This window comes from Bos indicus x Bos taurus, chromosome X, assembly GCF_003369695.1.
Source record: "Bos indicus x Bos taurus breed Angus x Brahman F1 hybrid chromosome X, Bos_hybrid_MaternalHap_v2.0, whole genome shotgun sequence".
NCBI classification, from domain to species: domain Eukaryota; kingdom Metazoa; phylum Chordata; class Mammalia; order Artiodactyla; family Bovidae; genus Bos; species Bos indicus x Bos taurus.
Window position 1 is genome coordinate 1,728,613 of NC_040105.1, and position 21,456 is coordinate 1,750,068.

At 51.0% G+C, this 21,456-nt stretch overlaps 1 protein-coding gene across 2 annotated transcripts in view; it reads right to left on the minus strand.

Moving 5' to 3' along the window:
• The window catches only part of PRKX (protein kinase X-linked), a 59,508-nt gene that overhangs the window by 37,039 nt on the left and 1,013 nt on the right, over nt 1–21,456 (minus strand). For both annotated transcript variants that reach the window (XM_027533630.1, XM_027533629.1), the window contains exon 2: nt 268–436. In XM_027533630.1, coding sequence (XP_027389431.1) covers nt 268–436 — 169 coding nt within the window. The remainder of the gene's footprint in view (nt 1–267; nt 437–21,456) is intronic.

The following is a 21,456-nucleotide window of genomic DNA, read 5'->3' on the forward strand; positions in this document are numbered from 1 at the left end:
CCAGGAAAACCCAGGAGATGAGAGCTCTGGCGATGGGAGGCGGGGAGCCCACGTGGATGTCTTGCTGGGGCGGACAGGCACCCCTTCTCCCCACCGACCCTGGGCAGGCACTCGGTGGGAACAGCATCCTCTCTTGTGTTAAGATGGGGAGCCTGAGATGTGTCAGGACCCAGCGGGAACACGCTCCGTCCCCAGCACACATAGGAGACTCCCACGTTGGGGGGTGCGGGCGAGCAGGCAGGCAGGGACCCAGAGCCAAGGACTTACAGTTTGACCAGGAAAGGGTGGTTGACTTCCTTCAGCACCGACTTCTCATTGTGGACGTGCTGCTCCTGCTTCAGGCGGATGATGTCGGGGATGGTCATCACCTTCAGGGCGAAGAAATGCTTGCTTGTCTTCTCCTGGACGAGCTGCACGCGGCCGAACGTCCCTGTACCTGCATGCGGAGGGCAGAGTGGGGGAGAGGCGTGCTCAGTGACCATGGCTCCCCCCACCAGCAATGTCAGACAACCTGGCAGGTCAGACGACTCCATTCCCTACGAGACACCAGGCGACAGACACTCCTCTGCAACAGTCAAGTTAAATTCGTGCACACACAGCATCACTTGACTACGACGAAGCTACCAAGAGTCACAGCTGTGGTTCTCCCAGGAGCGACGCACAGACGTGCGAGCTGCACCATAAGGAAGGCTGAGTGCACTTAAGCATTGATGCTTTTGAACTGTGGGGCTGGAAAACACTTGAGAGTCCCTTGCAAGGAGATCCAACCACTCCATCCTAAAGGATCAGCCCTGGGTGTTCATTGGAAGGACTGATGCTGAAGCTGAAACTCCAATCCTTTGGCCATCTAATGGGAAGAGCTGACTCATTGGAAAAGACCCTGCTGCTGGGAAAGATCGAAGGCAGGAGGAGAAGAGGACAACAGAGGATTAGACGGTTGGATGGCATCACTGACTCGATGGACATGAGTTTGGATAAAGTCTGGCAGTCGCTGATGAACAGGGAGGCCTGGCGAGCTGCAGTCCATGGGGTCGCAGAGAGATGGACACGAATCAGCAGCTGAAGGACAAGAAGCGTAACTTGCCCCTGAATTGTCCTTTGATGAGAGTGACTGACTATCGTTTCTGGAAATGAGTCATCCCAGAGAAAACACACACGTAGGTAAAGGCAGAATGGGAAAGCACACCAAATACATTCCTTTGACGTGTCTTTTTCTTGACACTTTTCTAAATCAGGACGAGACACAGAAAACAAACTTACGGCAACTGAAGGGGAAAGGGTTGGGGGAGCGTTAAATGCGGAGTTTGGGATGAACAGACACACACGACTACGTGGAAAACGGACAAGCAAGAAGCTCCTACTGGACAGCACAGGGAATTCTCCTCCACATCTCGTATGACCGTGTATGGAAAGAGAATGTAAAAAAAGCACAGATACGTAACTGACTCACTGTGCTGTACACCTGAAACGAACCCAACACTGTAATTAACTCTCGCTGCCGAACTGACTCTTTGCAACCACGTGGACTGTGACCCGCCAGGCTCCTCTGTTCATGGGGATACTCCAGGCAAGAACACTGGAGTGGGTTGCCATGCCCTCCTCCAGGGAACTTTCCCGACTCAGGGACTGAACCCCGGTCTCCTGCATTGCAGGCAGACTCTTTACTGTCTGAGTCACCAGGGGTGGTCGTAAACCCAAGGACAGGGTCCTCATAAGACACAGGACAGGAGAGACAGACCCAGAGGAGAAGCCACATGGAGACGGAGGCATAGACGGGAGGGAGGCGGCCACCAGCCCAGGGACGGACGCCTGGAGACCCCAGAAGCTGGAAGAGGTGGGAAGGACCCTCCCCTGGAGCCTCTGCAGGGAGCTCAGCCCTGGGACACCCTGACCTCAGACGTCTGGTCCCCAGGGTTCAGAGAAGATGAATGTCTACAGTTTCAAGCTTCCCAGTTTGGTGGAAATTTGTTATGGCCGCACCAGGCGGTATGAATTCAACCAAACAATGCTCAGGAATTGTCCGAGCATCCTTGTTGTTTAATCACTTAATACCACACGTTCATGTCTTTGCGGATAGAACCTAACACAACTTTAATCTTCCTCCTGTTTGAGAACAGGTCTGGACATGGAAATGTACATGTTTCAAGTGCCCCAACGGAGCTCCGCTCAGGTCTCTGGATACGCTGACGTGGTCTGGGAAAATCTGGGGAAATTAAAGGCCAGTGGTGAGGACACCACACTCAATTGTCTTTGTCCAGATTAACGCTGATGAGGACAAATTTGCAAGAAAGACAATGAGAAATCATAAAAAGAGAAGCCAGCCTGTTCTGGAAAAGTGATGAAGTTTGCAAAAGCTTATCAAAAGAAGTATGCACAAACAGTGTGTCTGCTTCTGGCTAATAATAACATTTTCTTGGCAAAGGAAACGCTGCTGAGTTTCTGCTACCCGTGGGGTAAGCCCCTGGGCAGTCCTTACTGGGAACACACCCTGGCTAGAAAGGGGAATTACTCTCAGACTTCCTAAAAGAAGTTTCTCCCAAAAGACTGCTACAGTCCACGTTCCTTTTTATGAACTTCACTTGCACTGTACATTTTAATTAGTGGAAGGGAAAGGATTCCTCATGTTATAAGAAAATGTTTCTAACTGTACCTATGCATGGTATCTCATGCAGAAAATGGACACAGTAACACTTCTCTTAAGACATAAAGTCTTGCTTCCCAATAACTGTATTTTTTATCCTTGAGACTGCAGGAATCAAATATGTGATGACACTGTATCTTTCTTTTATTTTTAGATACCTCTGACACAATTTGGAAGAAATCGCATTGGTTTTAATGGTTCACATCATGGAGACCACCAGTAGCATTTTCTTACATATTTCTCTCTTGTGTTTATGAACGAAAAGACCCCGTCCTGAAGGACATATTCACTCTTTCATGATCAAAGTATAATGAGACTAATGGAAGTGTTACTCGATCAGTCGTGTCCAGGTCTTTACCACCCCCACGGACCGTAGCTCACCAGGCTCCTCTGTCCATGGGATTCTCCAGGCAAGAATTGTGGAGTGGGCTGTCATGACCTTGATGATGAAAAGATTAGAAACAAACCATCTGAAGACACATTTAAAAAGAAACATTATTTCACACATAAAGGAAAAGACGTGGTCAAACAACAGGATGATGGTAACAACCGGTGAATTGAGAGTCCACATGGAAATCCCACCAAGGCAGAGGTTTACCAAAGCCTGGCTAAACGTACAAGAAGATCCTACATGGATGAATTTAATCTCCTGTGTTCTGCTGAAAAACAGGGAACTGGACTATGTCTTTCGCCTGATGAGAAATTACCTTTTCTTCCTGTTTCAGACATTCATAAGCACTGGGTGGACCAGAAAGTTCATCCTGTTTTGAGTAAAAGTGAAAAACATTTTTCATTTTCACCAAGAATTTTATAGAACAATCGGTTTGCTAGGCAAACGAACTTTTTTTGGCCAACCCCGATAGCCCTGGTTCCTTGAAAATGCCCTAGTTTGTGCTTTAAACGGGCTTCTCTGGTGGTTCAGAGAGTCAAGAATGTGTCTTCAATGCTGGAGACCCAGGTTTGATCCCCAAGTTGGGAAGATCCCCCTGGAGAAGGAAATGGCACCCCACTCCAGTCTTCTTGGCTGGAGAATCCCATGGACAGAGGAGCCTGGTGGGCTACAGTCCATGGGGTCGCAAAGAGTCAGACAGGACTGAATGACGGAGCACGCCCACACACCCACACACACACCCACACACACACACACACACGATGCAGAAAACAGATAATGAACAAGGCTGTACTATATAGCGCAGGGAACTCTATTCAATACTCTGTACTGACCTATATGTGAAAGAATCTTTAAAAATAGAGGAGATATATGTATAACTGACTCACTTTGCTATATACCTGAAGCTAGCACACCACTGCATGTCAACAGGAGAAAAATGAACATAACAAAACAGAGACGCACGAGACTTAGAAAACAAACTCATGATTGCCAGGGGGAAGAGATAAGTTAGGGAGTGTGGGATGGACATGGACACACTGCTGTGTTTAACATGGAGAACCAGCAAGGACCTGCTGGACAGCACAGGGAACTGTGCTCAGTGTCACGTGGCGGCCTGGATGGAGGGGAGTTGGGGGAGAACGGGTACATGTGTGTGGATGGCTGAGTCCCTTTGCTGTCCACCTGAAGCCATCACAACATTGTTAATCGGCTATACTCCAGCATAAAATAAAAAAGATTAAGAAACACAGAATAAAAGTTGGCTTTTGGAAATTATGGCTGCAAACCAGTACCAACTCCTGTTTCACTGGGGGCGGGGGAACCTTCAGGAGTTCTGTAAAGAATGTGTGCTAACTTTGATTAAACTTAAAACCATGGAACTGGACCCTTCCAACAGGTGAATTTTATTGATTTGGGAATTCTCTCTTAATAAGCAAAATCTACCCTCAAAAAAATGTGTGCTTTGGATAAAGTCATGAAGGTTTTTTGTGTTTTTTTTTTAAGCTTGGAATCTTCAGCTTCAAAGATCAGCTGAATAAGCTGGACACAGTTCAGCTGGGCGCTGGGTGGGGCAGACCGCCCTTGTGAGTCCACTCGTCTAGACAGGCTTTCAAAAACAAAAACCAGTCATTCCCTCAAAATGCTGCGGAGTCAAGCCGCATTCCATTGCACAGTCACCTCCTTCATTCTGTAAGATACTTATTTTTAAAAGATAAAAATAGAACAGATACTTCACAGCACCCTCCCAATTCTTCTAGTCACGGGCTATTTAAGTTACGCTGTCTCCTATCAAAGATACAAAGTGTGCAATCACAAAAGAAAACCAGGAACAAGGGAAGTTGCCAGCCCAACTCCCACTGCTAACAAATGTTACACAAGGAGATGCCTTGAATTCCTGCTCTTGCACTGGGCTCCCTGAGAGAAGATATGAGCTGCTCTGAACCTCGCCTGGTAACTCTTGACCCAGAGGCAAAGGTTGGTCTCTGTAATTTGATAACACGAGCTGGCCACTTTAAAAGTCGAAGCTGCATCCAGGGTGGGACGTGACAATGTCACGTGGTCCGTGCTTTGTCGTGTCCGACTCTTTACAACCCCATGGACTGCAGCCCACCAGGCTCCTCTGTCCATGGGATTCTCCAGCCAAGAAGACTGGAGTCAGTTGCCATTTCCTCCTCCAGAGGAGCTCCCCGACCCAGGGATCAAACCCAGGTCTCTCGCATTGCAGGCGGATTCTTTATCGACTGAGTCACCAGGGAAGCCCTCTCGGAGGCTAGACTTACATTTGGCTGTACTGTGCCTCAGTTTGAACACACAGTATATTTAGTCATGGCGTGTGGGATGTAGTTAGCTGACCAGGGATGGAACCTGTGTCCCCCTGCACTGGGAGCGTGGAGTCTTTAACACTGAACCACCCGGGAACTCCCAAGACACTGTCTTTGGAGGAAGCCAATCCTAAAGGAAATGAGTCCTGAATATTCATTGGAAGGGCTGACGCTGAAACTCCAATCCTTTGGCTGCCTGATGCAAAGAACGGACTCATTAGAAAAGACCCTGATGCCGGGAAAGATTGAAGGCGGGAGGAGAAGGGGACGAGATGGCTGGATGGCATCACCGACTAGATGGACATGAGTAAACTCCGGGAGCTGATGATGGACAGGGAGGCCTGGTATTCTGCAGTCCATGGGGTCGCAAAGAGTCGGACACAACTGAGCAACTGAAGTTTGCAGTGGAAACTGGGGAGGAGGGAGGAGACTGGAGCTTGCGGTCTAGTTGAAATGAGCGTTGGTGACAGCCACAGACAAGAGCTGAGATTCAAGGGGGCGGAGGAAACGCGGGCAGAGAAGGGCCGGCCTTTCGAAAGCCTTCCACCAAGTTCTTTGGGAGAGGCAGTTCCAGGAAGTCACGGGGCAGACACAGGGGAAGTGGCCTGGCTGATCTGAGCTCTAGTGTGTTTTCTGTTTGTTTCAGAGATTTCCCTGTGGCCACAGAAGGCAGCGAGAAGAACCGAAAAAGAGGAGCTTGCAAACTCAAAGAGAAAATGCTGCTTGGGAATCGGCGGGGATGGGGCTGGCAGAGGGAGCCAGGGCAGGGAGGACGACAGGGGGTGGGTAAAGCATCTGAGAAGGTCCTGATGGTCCCCTCGCAGATAGGGGAACCCTGGTGGGTGTCCAGAGGGGTCTGCGGAGTTGCTTTGTTTTGGGGAGAAGCTGGCGACAAGTTCCATGCTGGAGCCTCCGGACAAGCGGAAGGTGTGGGATATGGTGGCTGGAAGGTTGTCTGGGCCCGAAACAAGATTCCCGTCTGCCTGCAACACCCCCCTTTTTTTAAAAAATATTTATTTATTTTAATTTGGCTCAGCTGGTAAAGAATCCGCCTGCCATGCGGGAGACCCAGGTTCAGTCCCTGGGTGGGGAAGATCCCCTGGAGGAGGGAAGGGCAACCCACTCCAGTATTCTAGCCTGGAGACTCCCATGGACAGAGGAGCCTGGTCGGGCTACAGCCCATGCGATCCAGAGAGTCGGACGTGATTGAGCGACTAACACACACTCTTTTAATTTACTTGGCTGAAACTTGGTCACAGCTGCTGCATGTGGCAACTACTTCCCTGACCATGGATCAAACCTAGGCCCCCGGCGCTGGGAGCACGGAGTCTTAGCCACTGGACCTCCAGGAAGTTTCCCCCCTCCCCCGCCGCCAAACTTTAGAATGGGGAGTTACTTGGAAAGAAGGTATTTGCAGACATGATGGAGTGAAGGGTCTGAGATGAGGTTCCTCTTGGATGGGGGTGGCCCTAAACCCAAGAACAGGCTCCTTATAAGACAGAAGAGGAGAGACACGGACACAGGAGAAGCCACATGGACACAGAGGCGGAGACGGGAGGGAGGCGGCCACCGGCCCAGGGACAGACACCCGGAGCCCCCAGAAGACAGAAGAGGCGGGAAGGACTCTCCCCTGGAGCCTCTGCAGGGAGCCCAGCCCTGGGACACCCTGACCTCAGACGTCTGGTCCCCAGGACTCAGGGTTTCTGGTCCCCGGGACTCAGGGTACAGGGGGGATGGATGTCTGTAGTTTCAAACCCCAGGTTTCATCTGTTACTATAGACTATGGAAGGTCACGAAGGTTGCAACAGCCCCAGGGACAGACGCCTGGAGCCCCCAGAAGCTGGAAGAGGCGGGAAGGACCCTCCCCTGGAGACTCTGCAGGGAGCTCAGTTCTGGGACACCTTGACCTCGGACATCTGGTCTCCAGGGCTGGGGGAGGATGGATGGGTGTGGTTTTAAGCCACCTGGTTACTAATGGTTTGTAACAACAGCTCCAGGAAGCCAACACAAGGGGACCCCTGGATGTTCACGGAGAGAGACGGACCCCCAGCAAGCACCGCCTTGCGGATACCCCCCCAAGCCCACAAGAGAAAGCTGTAGATGAAAGCGGTGCCTTTGGGAGCCCCCAGCTCCAGAACGAGAACAAAATTCACCATAATGAGTAAGACCCTCCTCCTTTGTCATGTCCATCCAGCCTGCCAAAAACTGACTGTGGCTTACTGCCACCTCCTGCTTTTGTTCAACATAGTATCTTGTCAAACTGCTCTGAAAATGGGACTCAAAGTGAGACTTGTTAAAAAAAAAAAAATTCCTCTCAGGTTCCCCTCTTGGTTTTTATCGTCTCTTAGGTTCCCTGAATTCTTCGTCTGTTCTGGGATCCCAAGCCTTCTGCTATCTTGATGTCTCGGACAGTTGTCAACGTACCGATCACAGTTAGGTTGCTTGTCTTCTCCTTTTAAGGAGGCAAGAAAAAGGACTTCCCTGGTGTTTCAGTGGTTGAGATATCGCCTTCTAACACGCAGGTTTGATCCCTGGTCAGGGAACTAAGAGTGAAAAAGCTGGCTTAAAAGCCAACATTCAAAAAACTAAGATCACGGATTCCGGTCCCTTCACTTCATGGCAAATAGATGGGGAAACAATGCAAATAGCAGCTGATTTTATTTTCCTGAGGCCTGAAACCACTGTGGACGCTGACTGCACCCATGAAATTGAAAGACGCTTGCTCCTTGGAAGAAGAGCTAGGACCAACCTAGACAGCGTATGAAAAAGCAGAGACATTATTTTGCCAACAAAGGTCTGTCTAGTCAGAGCTGTGGTTTTTTCAGTGGTCATGTATGGATGTGAGAGCTGGACTATAAAGAAGGCTGAGAACCAAAGAATTGACGCTTCTGAACTGTGGTGTTGGAGAAGACTCTTGAGATTCCCGTGGACTGCAATGAGATCCAACCAGTCCATCCTAAAGGAAATCAGTCCTGGGTGTTCATTGGAAGGACTGACGCTGAAGCTGAAACTCCAATGCTTTGGCCACCTCATGCGAAGAGTTGACTAACTGGAAAACACCCTGATGCTGGGAGGGATTGAGGGCAGGAGGAGAAGGGGATAACAGAGGACAAAATGGTTGGGTGGCATCACCGACTCAATGGACACAAGTTTGAGCAAACTCTGGGAGATGCTGATGGACAGGGAAGCCTGGCGTGCTGCAGTCCATGGGGTCGCAAAGTGTCAGACACTGGTTAGCAACTAAAACAAGAACAGCAGAGAACCAGATGCCACGTGACTAGGAGCTCGCATGCCAGAGGTAAGACCTGGTGCAGTCAGATAAATACATAAATGAGTAATTTTTTTTTAAAGATGCTGAAGCACATTAAACAAAAAAGTCCCCCATGACCCCGGATAGGGTAAGCACCCAGCCTTCATTTTTGCCCGACGCATGCTAACCGTGTTCTGGGCAAGCCCATGGGATCCGTACATCTATGAGGCAAAACAAACAGCAATGTGTCTCCAAACGCCCCTGGCCGGAGCCAAAGAGCGCAGTCATCACCAGGACACACACACTGTTCTGCAAGCCCAGGCACGGCGTTGGTGCAGAGTCTGGACACGCCAGAGGTCTGTTTTCAAAGGGCGATGCCACGCCAAGCCACTTGGGAAAGTTAAGTTCAACACCGGCAACTAATAAAAAGCCACTGAAAGACGACATCTCCATTCCTCAAGTTTACCGAAAATGTGTGCTGGTTTGCTCAGTCGTGTCTGACTCTCTGCGACCCTGTGGACTGTAGCCCACCAGGCTCCTCTGTCCGTGGTATTCTCCAAGCAAGAATCCTGGAGTGGGTTGCCATGCCCTTCTCCAGGGGATCTTCCGAACCCAGGGATTGAGCCCAGGTCTCCTGCGTGGCAGGTTGGATATGTTACCCCTAGAACCACCCCAGTCATTCCTCAAGAGTCCTAATAAAACCTGGTCACTCCATCTTCAAAGCCCGCCTGTCAATCTGCCTTCCTATAAGAATCCACCTGCTCTCAGTGTGGCTGGGTGGTTCGTGGGCTGGGCTGACATCCTGCCACTGCCGCTAAGTCGCTTCAGTTGTGTCCGACTCTGTGCGACCCCATAGACGGCAGCCCACCAGGCTCCCCCGTCCCTGGGATTCTCCAGGCAAGAACACCGGAGTGGGTTGCCATTTCCTTCTGCAATACATGAAAGAGAAAAGTCAAAGTGAAGTCGCTCAGTCTTGTCCGACTCTTAGCGACCCCATGGACTGCAGCCTACCGGGCTCCTCTGTCCAGGGATTTTCCAGGCAAGAGTACTGGACTGGGGTGCCATCGCCTTCTCCGGGGCTGATATCCTAATTTTACACTAATGCAGTCTTCTGTTCTCATATCACTGCGAGATGTTTGAAACCATTCACTGGCGTCTTTTCTGGGCTGCGAACGCATTTGAAACCATTCACTGGCGTCTTTTCTGGGCTGCGAACGCAGAAGCCTGGAACCCCGACTCTCAGAGGTCACACTGCTTCCAAACTAAGACGTTCTAAAGAGACAAATAACAACCCACCTTCCGGGGCAGGTTTGGGACTGTCTACCTGGGAACTTGCCTGGTGGCTTAGGTGGTAAAGAATTCGCCTGCAATACGGGAGACCTGGATTTGATCCCTGGGTTGGAAAGATCCCCCTGGAGAAGGGAAAGGCTACCCACTCCAGTATTATGGCCTGGAGAATTCCATGGACTGTACAGTCCATGGGGCTGCAAAGAGTCAGACATGACGGGGTGACTTTCACATACACACACACAAACACACCTGGGAACTACCTGCCCAGGTAGGAACTACCTTCGAGCTGACTCAACAGTCAAGCCAGGCACTGAGTCCCAGAGCAGAGGATGGGTTTCCCATCCTAAGAGGCAGCGGGCTTCAGGTTTCGTCCAGAGTTATTTGTCAACATGCAAAGAACCGTTAGGGAAGTTGGGGACTGTTCTGCACGCCACCCCCACCCCACCTTGGCCAGAAACCTTCCTACGTATACGGGTGTGTGCTCCAACTCGTGTGGGCAGAAAGAAAAGCCCACGAAATCGCTGGACAATGAAAAGCAGCCGCTTTCTTCCTGCACAAAGGCAGACCTTACCCAGGAGGTCGAGAGCCAAGTCCACCCGACCACACAGCCAGCCGTGAACAGCATCCCAGGTGCCAGACGGCGATCCTAAGGGTCGTCGAAAGCAGTCGTCCCGGGCAGTTTTACTTTTGCTTTTAAAGGAAGCCGTGCCAACTGTCCCGAAATGGACACCTCTTAGAAACAGGCTTCTGGGAGAACACTAAGAAGAGCCCTTAAAAAAAAAAAAAACTAGGAATACAACGAGTCAACACAACAAATACCCCAAAATCTGTTACCCAAAAAAAAAAGCTAACTAATCTTTTTGAGGATCAAGTAAATGAACGTCTTTGTGACTAAAATCACATCCCAACAGTAACTATTTACATTCAAGCATCCACGTAATCCTCTGACTCCTTGGTGGTTTGTTTTTTTTTTTAATAACAAACGGTAAATTTGCTTTTTTTTTTATGAAGGTGTTAAGGATAAATGGAAACTGTCACTCAAGTAGACTTTCCAAAAAATGAAACCGCAGTTTCCCATGTTAAACACAGCAGTGTGTCCATGTCCATCCCAGACTCCCTGACTATCCCTTCCCCCATCCTTCCCCCCGGGAACCATAAGGTTATTACAGAGTATTGAGCAGAGTTCCCTGAGGTGTCCAGAAGGTCCTTGCTGGTTCTCCACGTTAAATATAGCAGTGTGTCCATGTCCATCCCAAACTCCCTAACTATCCCTTCCCCCATCCTTCCCCCTGGCAACCATAAGGTTATTACACAGTATTGAGCAGAGTTCCCTGTGTTATACAATAGGTCCTGAGGCAAAGAGCTGACTCACTGGAAAACACCCTGATGCTGGGAAAGATTGAGGGCAGGAGGAGAAGGGGACGACAGAGGATGAGATGGCTGGATAGCATCACCGACTCGATGCACATGAGTTTAAGCAAGCTGCAGGAGTTGGTGAAGGACACGGAGGCCTGGCGTGCTGCAGTCCATAGGGCTGCACAGAGTTGGACACGACTAAGCGAGTAACACTTTAGTTTACTTTAGACTCCAAGCTTGAGTTTTCAACCTGAACTAAATAATTTTGTTTTTTTGAGACGGGGGAAGGAATTGCTCCCAAACATAAGCCAGTTCCCTGTCCACCTCTTCCCTGCTTCCTGCAAGCCTCAGGGCTAAGCATGCGCGCGCGCGCACACACACACACACACACACACACACACACACACACACCGCTCAGGAACACAGAGCCCTGCTTCCATCTGTCCCTCCACACTCAGACTCCGGGCGCCCTCACCACTACAAAGGCCGGCTTTCTCTGCAGCCGGAGACCCACTGGCCACACCCAGCCTCAGATGCGCTGGCTCCTTTGTTCTGCGAAGAGGCTCCCCAGAGAAGGAACCAGCAGGGTGAAGCCATCCGTTCAAGTCATCGTCCGCCTTTTCACAGGAACCCCAGGGAGGCTTCCCTCCAAACTCCTCCCCTTCGATGAACTGCTTCATCAAGCAAGTGTCCACATGAACCATAAGGAGAGAATTCAGAGACCAGCAGAAACCCAACTACATTCAGCAACACGGAACTGAACCCCATTTCTCATACAAGGTTAAAAAGCACACTGTATTTCCTTCCTGACCACATGCCCAGTCCCCGGCTCTTGGAAAGAGACACGCTTGAACTGAATTATTTCATCTGATGGATGACTCACAATTATGACTTTATTGCTACTTCTCTCTCGGGTATTCCTTCAGAAAAGGGGTGTCGACTCACGTATTCTAATGTATTGTTTACAGATTGTAAGATAAAGTCAAGCATAGTGTACCTGCTGATCATTCCTCACCTCATACTTAGAAATGTCTCCTCAGTTCAGTTCACTCACTCAAGTCGTGTCGGACTCTGCGACCCCACGGACTGCAGCACGCCAGGCCTCCCTGTCCATCACCAACTCCCGCAGCTTACTCAAAGTCATGTCCATCGAGTCAGTGATGCCATCCAACCATCTCATCCTCTGTCTTCCCCTTCTCCTCCAGCCTTCAATTTTTCTCAGCATCAGGGTCTTTTCCAATGAGTCAGCTCTTCACATCAGGTGGCTCAAGTGTTGGCACTTCAGCCTCAGGAATTTAGCAAAAGATGCCGCATTCTGTCCACCCAATCCACCATAGCATCGGAGATCCCAGCCCTGAAATGTGGGGAAGACTATTTCTGCAATTAAGAGTAGCTTACAAGCATTCATTAATCTCCCTTGTGGCTCAGACCATAAAGAATCCGCCTGCAAAGGCAGGAGACTGGGGTTCGATCCTTGGGTCGGGAAGATCCCCTGGAGAAGGGAATGCCTGGAGAATCTCATGGACAGGGGAGCCTGGTGGGATACACTCCATGAGGTCGCAAAGAGTGAAACACGACTGAGCCACTGACACAGAAGCACAAGAGTATCTGTAGTGTTGGTTTGGTTATTCTTCAAAGGGTAGCCTCAGAAAAATAAAAACAGCCTGAGTTTGCCGATGGACATGAGTTTAAGTAAACTCGAGGAGACAGTCAAGGACCGGGAAGCCTGGAGTGCTTCAGTCCACGGGGTAATAAAGAGTCAGACAGGACTTCCCGACTGAACAAAGCTTACCAAAAAAAAAAGGGAAGTAAATGGACTCGTGATGTTCAATCAAGCGACACTCTAAAGGCTCCTTGCGAACAAGCCTCCCCTCCATCAGCCGCGTCTCTGCCGCCCGGCTGATACGGATACGAGCGTGGTTTCCGGGATTCCACGCAGCAGCCTGCCCAACGTCCCCACTCCAAGACCCATGGCTCAGAGCTGCGTGTCTAAAGGCGCATCCCAGAGCCAGAAGCTCCTCCTCAAAGGGAAGGTTTTGCGTCTCGTCCAGGAGCAGTCCTGGGGCTGGGGCCCTCCTGTAACATTCAGAACTGGTTCTATTTGTCCAGCACCAGCGAGGGGCCTTACTGGTGGAGGTGGCAGTTAGTGGACAGTCCAGTACAGCCCGACAGCCTCAAGTGGTCATGAATACCGTCCCCACTGCGCACACACGCACACCTCCAGCCCCATCTTTTGGTCATCGTGTTTCCCATTTGTCGTAAGGAAGAGCTTTTTTTTTTTTAAGTATTTATTTATTTAGCTGCGACGGGTCTTAAATTGTCCCAAGGCTTTCCCCGGTGGCTCAGATGGTAAAAAAATCTGCCTGCAATGCAGGAGACTCAGGTTCCATTTCTGGGTCAGGGAGATCCCCTGGAGGAGGGCATGGCAACCCACTCTGGGATTCTTGCCTGGAGAATCCCACGGACAGAGGAGCCTGGTGGGCTACAGTCCCTGGGGTCGCAAGAGAGTTGGACACGACTCATCATCCTGGTGGGATGGTAAACGGAGATGAAATCTCTAAGGAGTAAGGATGTCCTTAGGGTGGAGCCCTAATCCAGGAGGGCCCGTCTACATGTCCTCAGAAGAGGAGACCCCAGAGATGACACTTCCTTCTCTCTGTAGACACAGCACGAACACAACTGTCTGCCAAACCAGGAGCCACATGCTCTCATCGCAAACCCCAATCAGCTCACATCCTGAGCGTCTGGGGAGGACACCCCGAAACGCCCTGGTCGCCTCCCTTTCCTCCCAGAGACTCCCATGAAAATCCAGGGAGATGCCTGTGGCCTTCCCTGGGACCGGAGCTCTCAAAGAGTGAACCTTGCTTTTTCCCGGTATTGACTGGTTCTTCCCGGCAAGAAAAAGCACTTGCAGTTTCAGCGAAAAGAGGACAAAGGGAAACATTTTCGAATGCTCTGAGGGTGGTGACATGTGGGTGTCTAAAAAAAAAAAAAACTTGGGGAAAATACCAGGAAAGCCCCACAGCGCGATGCCCAAAGCGAATGAGGAAGGTTTCCTGAGAATTGTGAATGCGGCTGTTTTTTTTCTGTTCTCTCCCCAACAGGAAGGACAAGGTGGTTACAAGGCTCAAGTGACCCAGGGAGGGGATGGTCACGCCTGTGCCACATACTCTTCTGGCCCTTTCCTTAGAGACAGACGCGACCTCCTTGGTGGTACCCATCCCAGGAGCAAGGCTGACATCAGCATCACCCACCGTGTCCTGATGTACCGGATGACCCGGGAGGGCGTCAAGGAGGCTTTGTCCCCAGCCCCAGGGGGACAGGTGTTCTCCTGGGAGGATTCTAGGATGTGGCAACATGAAGGTGCTGCTAGAGACAGCCACCTGTAGCCCCAAAGGCAGGTCAACCTTCGACCTCAAGGGAAGGTAGGTCAACATGCCAGGAGACGTCAACCCCGGTCTTATGGACTGAATGTGCATGTCCGCTCAAGATGCTCAGGTGGAAGTCCAAACACCACCCACACACACACCCACACACCCACGGACACGTGATGGTGTCTTGAAGTGGCTCTCTGGGAGGGGATGAGGCTGACAAGAATTTACGAGGATGGGACTACCATCCTTAGAAGAGCTTCCTGCTACCCAGCACCCTTGAGGACGCTGCTGGAAGCCAACCCAGGAGACATCTCAGAGCAAAATCCAACCACCCTGACTTTGAACTCCCAGCCCCCAGAACCGTGAGAAGCTGATCTGTGTTGCTGATAAGATACCCCATGGATGGTGTTCCTGGTGGGCCCATGCCCCACCAAGACACCAAGGTCGGCACGGATTCAAGATGGTACCCGTGGGCCTGACCACACAGGAAGCTGGTGGAGACTCTGCCCCATGGAGCTCTGCCAAACAGTGAATGAGGGACGCCTCATCCTCTGAAGGGGCTTCCCCAGGTGGCACTAGTAGTAAAGAATCCACCTGCCCATGCAGGAGACGTCCGGGACGCGGGTTCCACCCCTGGGTCGGGAGATCCCCCTGGAGAAGGAAACAGCAACCCACTCCAGTGTTCTGGCCATGCAAAGAGGTCACCTGGCGGGCTACGGTCCACGGGGTCCCAAAGAGTCGGACATGACTAAGTGACTGAGCATGCACGCACAGTCCTCTGAAATGAACACGTGGCTTTCTGGCTTCAGACACCTTCTGCGTGGGATAAGAATAACCTTGGAAAACACTCGTCTGACATGGAACCGGGGGTCCTCGACCTCCAAGGATTTAGCCTAACCCATTTTTCACGGACCGAGCTCCAAAGTCACGTAGAAAGCTACTCTGCAGTCCTTTCCGGTAGTTGTATGAGCTTCCTGGAGCTCCTACAACGTGGGGGCTTAGCAACCACACACATCCACCCAGCCCCAGCCCTGGGGACCAGACGTCTGAGGTCAAGGGGTCCCAGGGCTGAGTTCCCTGCAGAGGCTGCAGGGGAGGGTCCTCCCCGCCTCTTCCAGCTTCTGGGGGCTCCGAGTGTCCATCCCTGGGCTGGTGGCCGCTTCCCTCCCGTCTCTGCCTCCGTCTCCATGTGGCTTCTCCTCTGCGTCCGTGTCTCTCCTCTTGTGTGTCTTATAAGAATCCTGTCACTGGGGTTTAGGGCCACCCCCATCCAGGAGGACCTCATCTCAGACCCTTCACTCCACCACGTCTGCAGAGACCCTGTTTCAAAGTAAGGTCCCACTGTGAGGGGACATGATTTGTGTGTGTGTCCGTGGCCGAGGGTCCAGACTACCCAGGAGCACAGGCTTTGTGTGGACATACCTGTGGGTTGTTAATTCATTCCTGTCCCCCTCTTTCCCCGAGTGAGAACGAGAATGCAACTGTTTTTCATTGCACATTTCTACTCCTGGATGGTCCTCCCACCCCGGTATTTTTGTTTCCTCGGGCTAGTGTTCCTTTTCTTTCTCCCAAACAGGGAACCATCGCCTCTGCACCTCCCAAGCTTCTCTTGAAGCAAAGTGTCAGTCGCTCAGTCATGTCTGACTCTCGGCAATCCCATGGACCGTAGCCCACTGGGCTCCTCCATCCATGGGATTCTCCAGGCAGGAATACTGGAGTGGGTTGCCATTTCCTTCTCCAGGGGAATCTTCCCGACCCAGGGGTCGAACCCGGGTCTCCTGCATCGGCAGGTGGCTTCTTTATCCGCTGACCTACAACCCTTGGAGATGAAAAGTTTACAAAGGCCCCGCCCCGCAGACATGGAACCTGACGAAACAGAGTCTGTGTGAAGATGACAACACGCAACAGGCAAAACCATGGAGACAGACAGCAGACAGGGGGTTCTCAGCGGCTGGAAGAGCAAGAAATGGCTGGGGTGCGGGGCGGGGATGACTGGGAGAGAGTCTCCTCTGCGGGGGACAAAAATGTTCTGCAACCTCACAGAGGCGAGGGCCACGCACTCTGAATATGCAAAAGGCCAGTGGACAGTTCTCTTGAAAACAGTTCCTTTTATGTCACATCAATGTCACTGCAGTCTTTAAAAAAAATGAGAAGAAACAGAGACTTCCCTGGTGGTCTAGGGGTCAAAACGCCATGCTTCCGACACAGGGGGTACAGGTTCGATCCCTGGTCAGGGAACTAAGATCCCACAAGCCACACAGCATGGCCAAAGGGTAAAAAAAAATTAATAAATCAACTTTTTTTTTTTAATGAGGACAAAGAGCCTGCAGGACTTCTGTAAGAAGCAATATTTTTTTTCTGGTCTGTTACCTAGCTTGCGAAGTTGCCGTGATGCTCTCAGGATGAAACTATCATCCGCACCCACGCAAGGTGAGTTAAGATTAAAAGGGGCACACGAACATTATCGTGGGACAAGAAACCACAATCCCTCCTAATGGCAGCTCCTGTCAACACCTCCCGGACAAGGAGTCATTCACCAGCATGGGAGATCTCGCCCGGCAGGATTCCACCGGCCACGGAGGTTATGTTTGTGTTGTGGTTTGGGAGCAGGAGCTCGTCCATGTGGGAGGGAGAAAGAGTACGGTTGATTCTGGGGAACCAAGAGGCGTAGCAGTTGAGAGGAAAACAATCGTAAGAGAGAAGAGTACGGGTTTAATTATTCACTACGGAAGGACTCCCAGATCGTAAGAACACACGGCTTTCTGACAGTGTGATGCTACGCTAAAACGAAAAAAATAAAAAAAAAGTCAGGTGTGAGCACACTCCTGTGGTCAGGGAATGAGTTTTGTGCCTTGATCTCGATCTCAGACATGTGAGGGGGCTGCCCAGACGGACGCACAGGATAAAACTGCAGAGAACTACACACACACACACGCACACACACACCCTCCTCACACACTCAAAAGAGCTTCCATGAAAAGTGGGCACAGTGATTGGGGCTATGCTCTCTCAACACAATATGGAACCCATTCCAACATCCTGGTTCATTTTCTAAAAAAAATAAAAGATAAAAAGCTTTATATTTTAAACTGGAATATAGCTGATCAACAACATAGACAGCAAAGGGACTCAGGCATACATATACAAGCATCCATTCTCCCCCAAACTCCCCTCCCATCCAGGCTGCCACATGACATTGAGCAGAGAGTTCCCTGTGCTGGACAGCAGGCCCTTGTTGCTTATCTACTTTAAATATAGCCGTATGTACAGCCAACATCCTGGTTTTAATATCGTATGATAGCTAAAGAAGATGCCACAGGAGGCAAAGCTTTGTGATTGATACACGAGCCTAGGTGTGGGTTTTGGGAATCCCCTGCGCACCTGCTGTTATTCCAAAACACTTCTTTTTAATAGAACCACTGTTTGTGCTCATGGCAAGAAATCAAGCGTGGCTGCAAACCATTCCTGCTGTACCTGAGCCTGAGTTTCCCAATCCAGGAAATCAGTTTAGCCAAGATGGTACCCCACCCCCACCACTCCAAGCCCTTTAAAAAATGCCCTTCATGGACTTCCGTGGTGGTCCAGTGGGTAAGACACCACACTCCCAATGCAGGGGGCCCAGGTTCACTCCTCGGTCGGGGGACTAGATCCCACGAGCCACAGCTAAAACCTGGTACCGCCAAATAAACATTTTTAAAATAAATAAAGAAAAATGCCCTTCGTGAGATTTTTCACCAATACAAGCTGAGCTTTCTTCCAAGCTGTTTGAATTCGTGGAGAACTCGTCAACAATTCTGGACAGTTTCCCAGAGAGGGTTTATCCAGGAGCCCAGAACAAGAGCATCTGATCACTGACTGTCCTCCTTAGTCAAGCTCTCCAAGATGTTGTGGACTCCCCAAGAACTGGGCCGTCTGCTGCCAGCTGGCTTCTGAGGTCACGGTCCCTCCGCCCAACACCGGGGAGGCTGGGGGGTCAAGGAGGGTGTCCCACCATCTGAGAAGCCCTGGCCCCCCCCTTTTTTTTTTTGCTAAATCAGGATGAAGCACACCTGTGCCCACCTGCCATGTTCCACCTGCGCTGAGAGATCAAACGTCAGCACAACCATCCTTGGGGGATGGTGAGTCAGAAATTCAGTCCCACAGGTCACTCCCCCGGGGCTCAGCCCACAGGCGAAACGAAAAGATGGAAAAAAAAAAAGTGTGTTGGTAAGAAAACAGAAGAGCTGACCCACTGGAGTGGACACGAGACCAGTTGAAAATGCCTCCCTATGCGAAGCCTGGGCGCTAATACACCCTTCAGGGTGGTGGCTCAGTTGGTAACGAATGTGCCTGCCAATGCAGGAGAGCCGGGTTCAACCCCTGGGTCGGGAAGATCCCCCTGAAGAAGGGAGTGGCAACTCACTGCAGTATCCTTGCCTGGAGAATCCCCCTGGACAGAGGAGCCGGGTGGGCTACAGTCCAGGAGCTTGCAGAGAGTCGGACACAACACAGCGAGCGACACATTCAGGCTGGGGAACAGGTCTGGCCACCCTGACTCATTCTGGAAGTTTCCGAGGGGGTGGGGCCCGTGATAAAGGCTGAGACGCTTGTGGGAGCGGTTAGTTTGTGTTTTGTGTGTGGGTTCCTTTCATGGCATGCAGAAAGGCCTTCCTCAGCTGGAAGAGTGCGCACAGACAGTTCATAGACACCAGGGGAGCCAGTTTGTGATGGGGGCTGGTGAGGCATGGGTCCGTGACCACTGAAAAGGGAAACTGTACTTTCCCCAAGTGGAAACTTGGGATGAAGAGACAGCAGGCTAGTCTGGGCTGCATTCTAACAGCAGGCAGCCTCTCACTTTTGTCCCAGACACCGTATGATATCAAGTTACTGGAAACTGTGACACCTCCGGAGGATTTAGGACTTTTTCAAGCTCATTCTGACTTTCTTAGCATCTCAGACAGTGCGTCTGCCTGACTTTTCTTTAATGTTAAAAGATTCTCAAAAAAAAAAAAGATTCTCTCACACGAATCTTTTTTAACATTAAAGAAAAAGGTCTTGGCAAAAGGTGATTTCAAAACAAAAAGTCAGCAATATACCAATAATGGCTGATTCAAGTTGAGGTTTGACAGAAAACAACAAAATTCTGTCAAGCAATTATCCTTCAATAAAAAAATAAATTAAAAAAAAGTCAGCAAAGCTCCAAAGCGACACACACACACACACACACACACACCCTGGTTCCACACCTGAGCTAGTCCAACATCCTGAATATGGATGACCTGGCTCTCCCTTCATACCCTTGGAGCCCACAGGAAGTTATCCTTGAAGCATAAGCATCTTCTTCATTAAGAAAGGCAAAGAGAGCTCGTCTTACCCTACCTGGCCCCACTCCGTCCCCAGAAGCGGTGGCGCTCTATTTTGAAGGACCAGATGACTCACCGGGGCTCCCCATGCCCACCAGGCAAGCGCCAGAGTGTCCCCAGGGGGCTGCAGACACCAGGCTACGTCACGGCCCGCAGTCCACCCACCTGCCCGCAGGGGGCCCCGCCGGACGCCCTGGCATCTTTCACGAGAGACTGGCTTCAGTGCCCCAAACAGATCCAATTGCCAGAGCTGTGTGCCAAGGGGCCGGCGGGGCCTCCACTAACTTTCCATTGCTGGTGTGTGTTTTAGCTAGAGGGGGCGGCGGGGGTGGGGGGATGGCTGCCCCTTGATCTGGGGTTTCTCACCTCCTCTGCTGCCTGCAAAAAAAAAAAATAACATGGGCAGCTTCTTAAATCAGCCCAGTGGAGTGCCCCAGAGAGAGGAAGAGAGAGAGAGAGAAGACAGAGAAGGTGAGAGACACAGAGAGTGAAAACGGGAGAGAGATGAAATTGAGGAGGGACAGAGACAGGAAAGGGAAGAGACAGATGGAGACAGAGAAGAAGGAAGGAGCAAGAGAAGAACCGGGCAGACAGGGAGAGGAGGTGAACGGCAGGACAGACGGAGGGTGCCATCGATTCACTCTATCCCAAACCAGGCTTCCTGGGGACCCTTTCCTCACTGCTGACTACACATGGCCAAGAGGTTTCAGATAAAAGGGGAAGTTTCAAGGCCACTCTGGCTGTGCCCTTTGGTCTTATGAAGCCTCAAGCGTGACCCTGAACTCAGTGCTTCCTCCCTTGAAAATGAGGGTGGAGATAGTGGTGGGTGTCGAGTTGCTAAGTCATGTCTGACTCTTTGGGGGTGACCCCATGGACTGCAGCACACCAGGCTCCCCTGTCCTTCACTGGCCAACCACTCCACTATTCTTGTCTCTCCACAACGCCACAACAATATGAAAAAAAGGCAAAAGAGGGACAGGTTGGCACAAGGCCCTTAGCAACAAAGAGTTGTCAAGAAGTCACAGGCTGGCTTGAGCCCCCGGGGCTGAATGAAGCACCCTTGTGGGGTTGGGACATTCTAACCACTCGGGGGCGGACTCCAGAAACCAACATGTCTGGGGACCGAGGCGCAACCTATTCAGTTGCGTGGGAGTGGTCAGGTACAGAGGTGGAGGTGGAAAGTTAGTGTTGCATTTAAAAAAAAAAAAAAAGAAATGCCAAGTTTCAAAGGTACACAGGAAAAGTACCACGGCTGTCATCTACTTCCAGTGCCGTCCAATGCCCCCCCAACTTCACGGGCCACCCCAGATGTTCAAATGCACACAGGAAAAGAACTGCGATGTAAAGAACTTCCCCCCAGAACGCCAGGGAGGCACCCCAGAATTCTAAAGTCCAAGCGGGAGCATCCTGCTGCTGGACAGGGGAAGAGGAGACTAACCAAAGTGAGGTCGGCAGGTGTCTCCACAGAAGCTGCCTGTGTGCCCAAGAGTC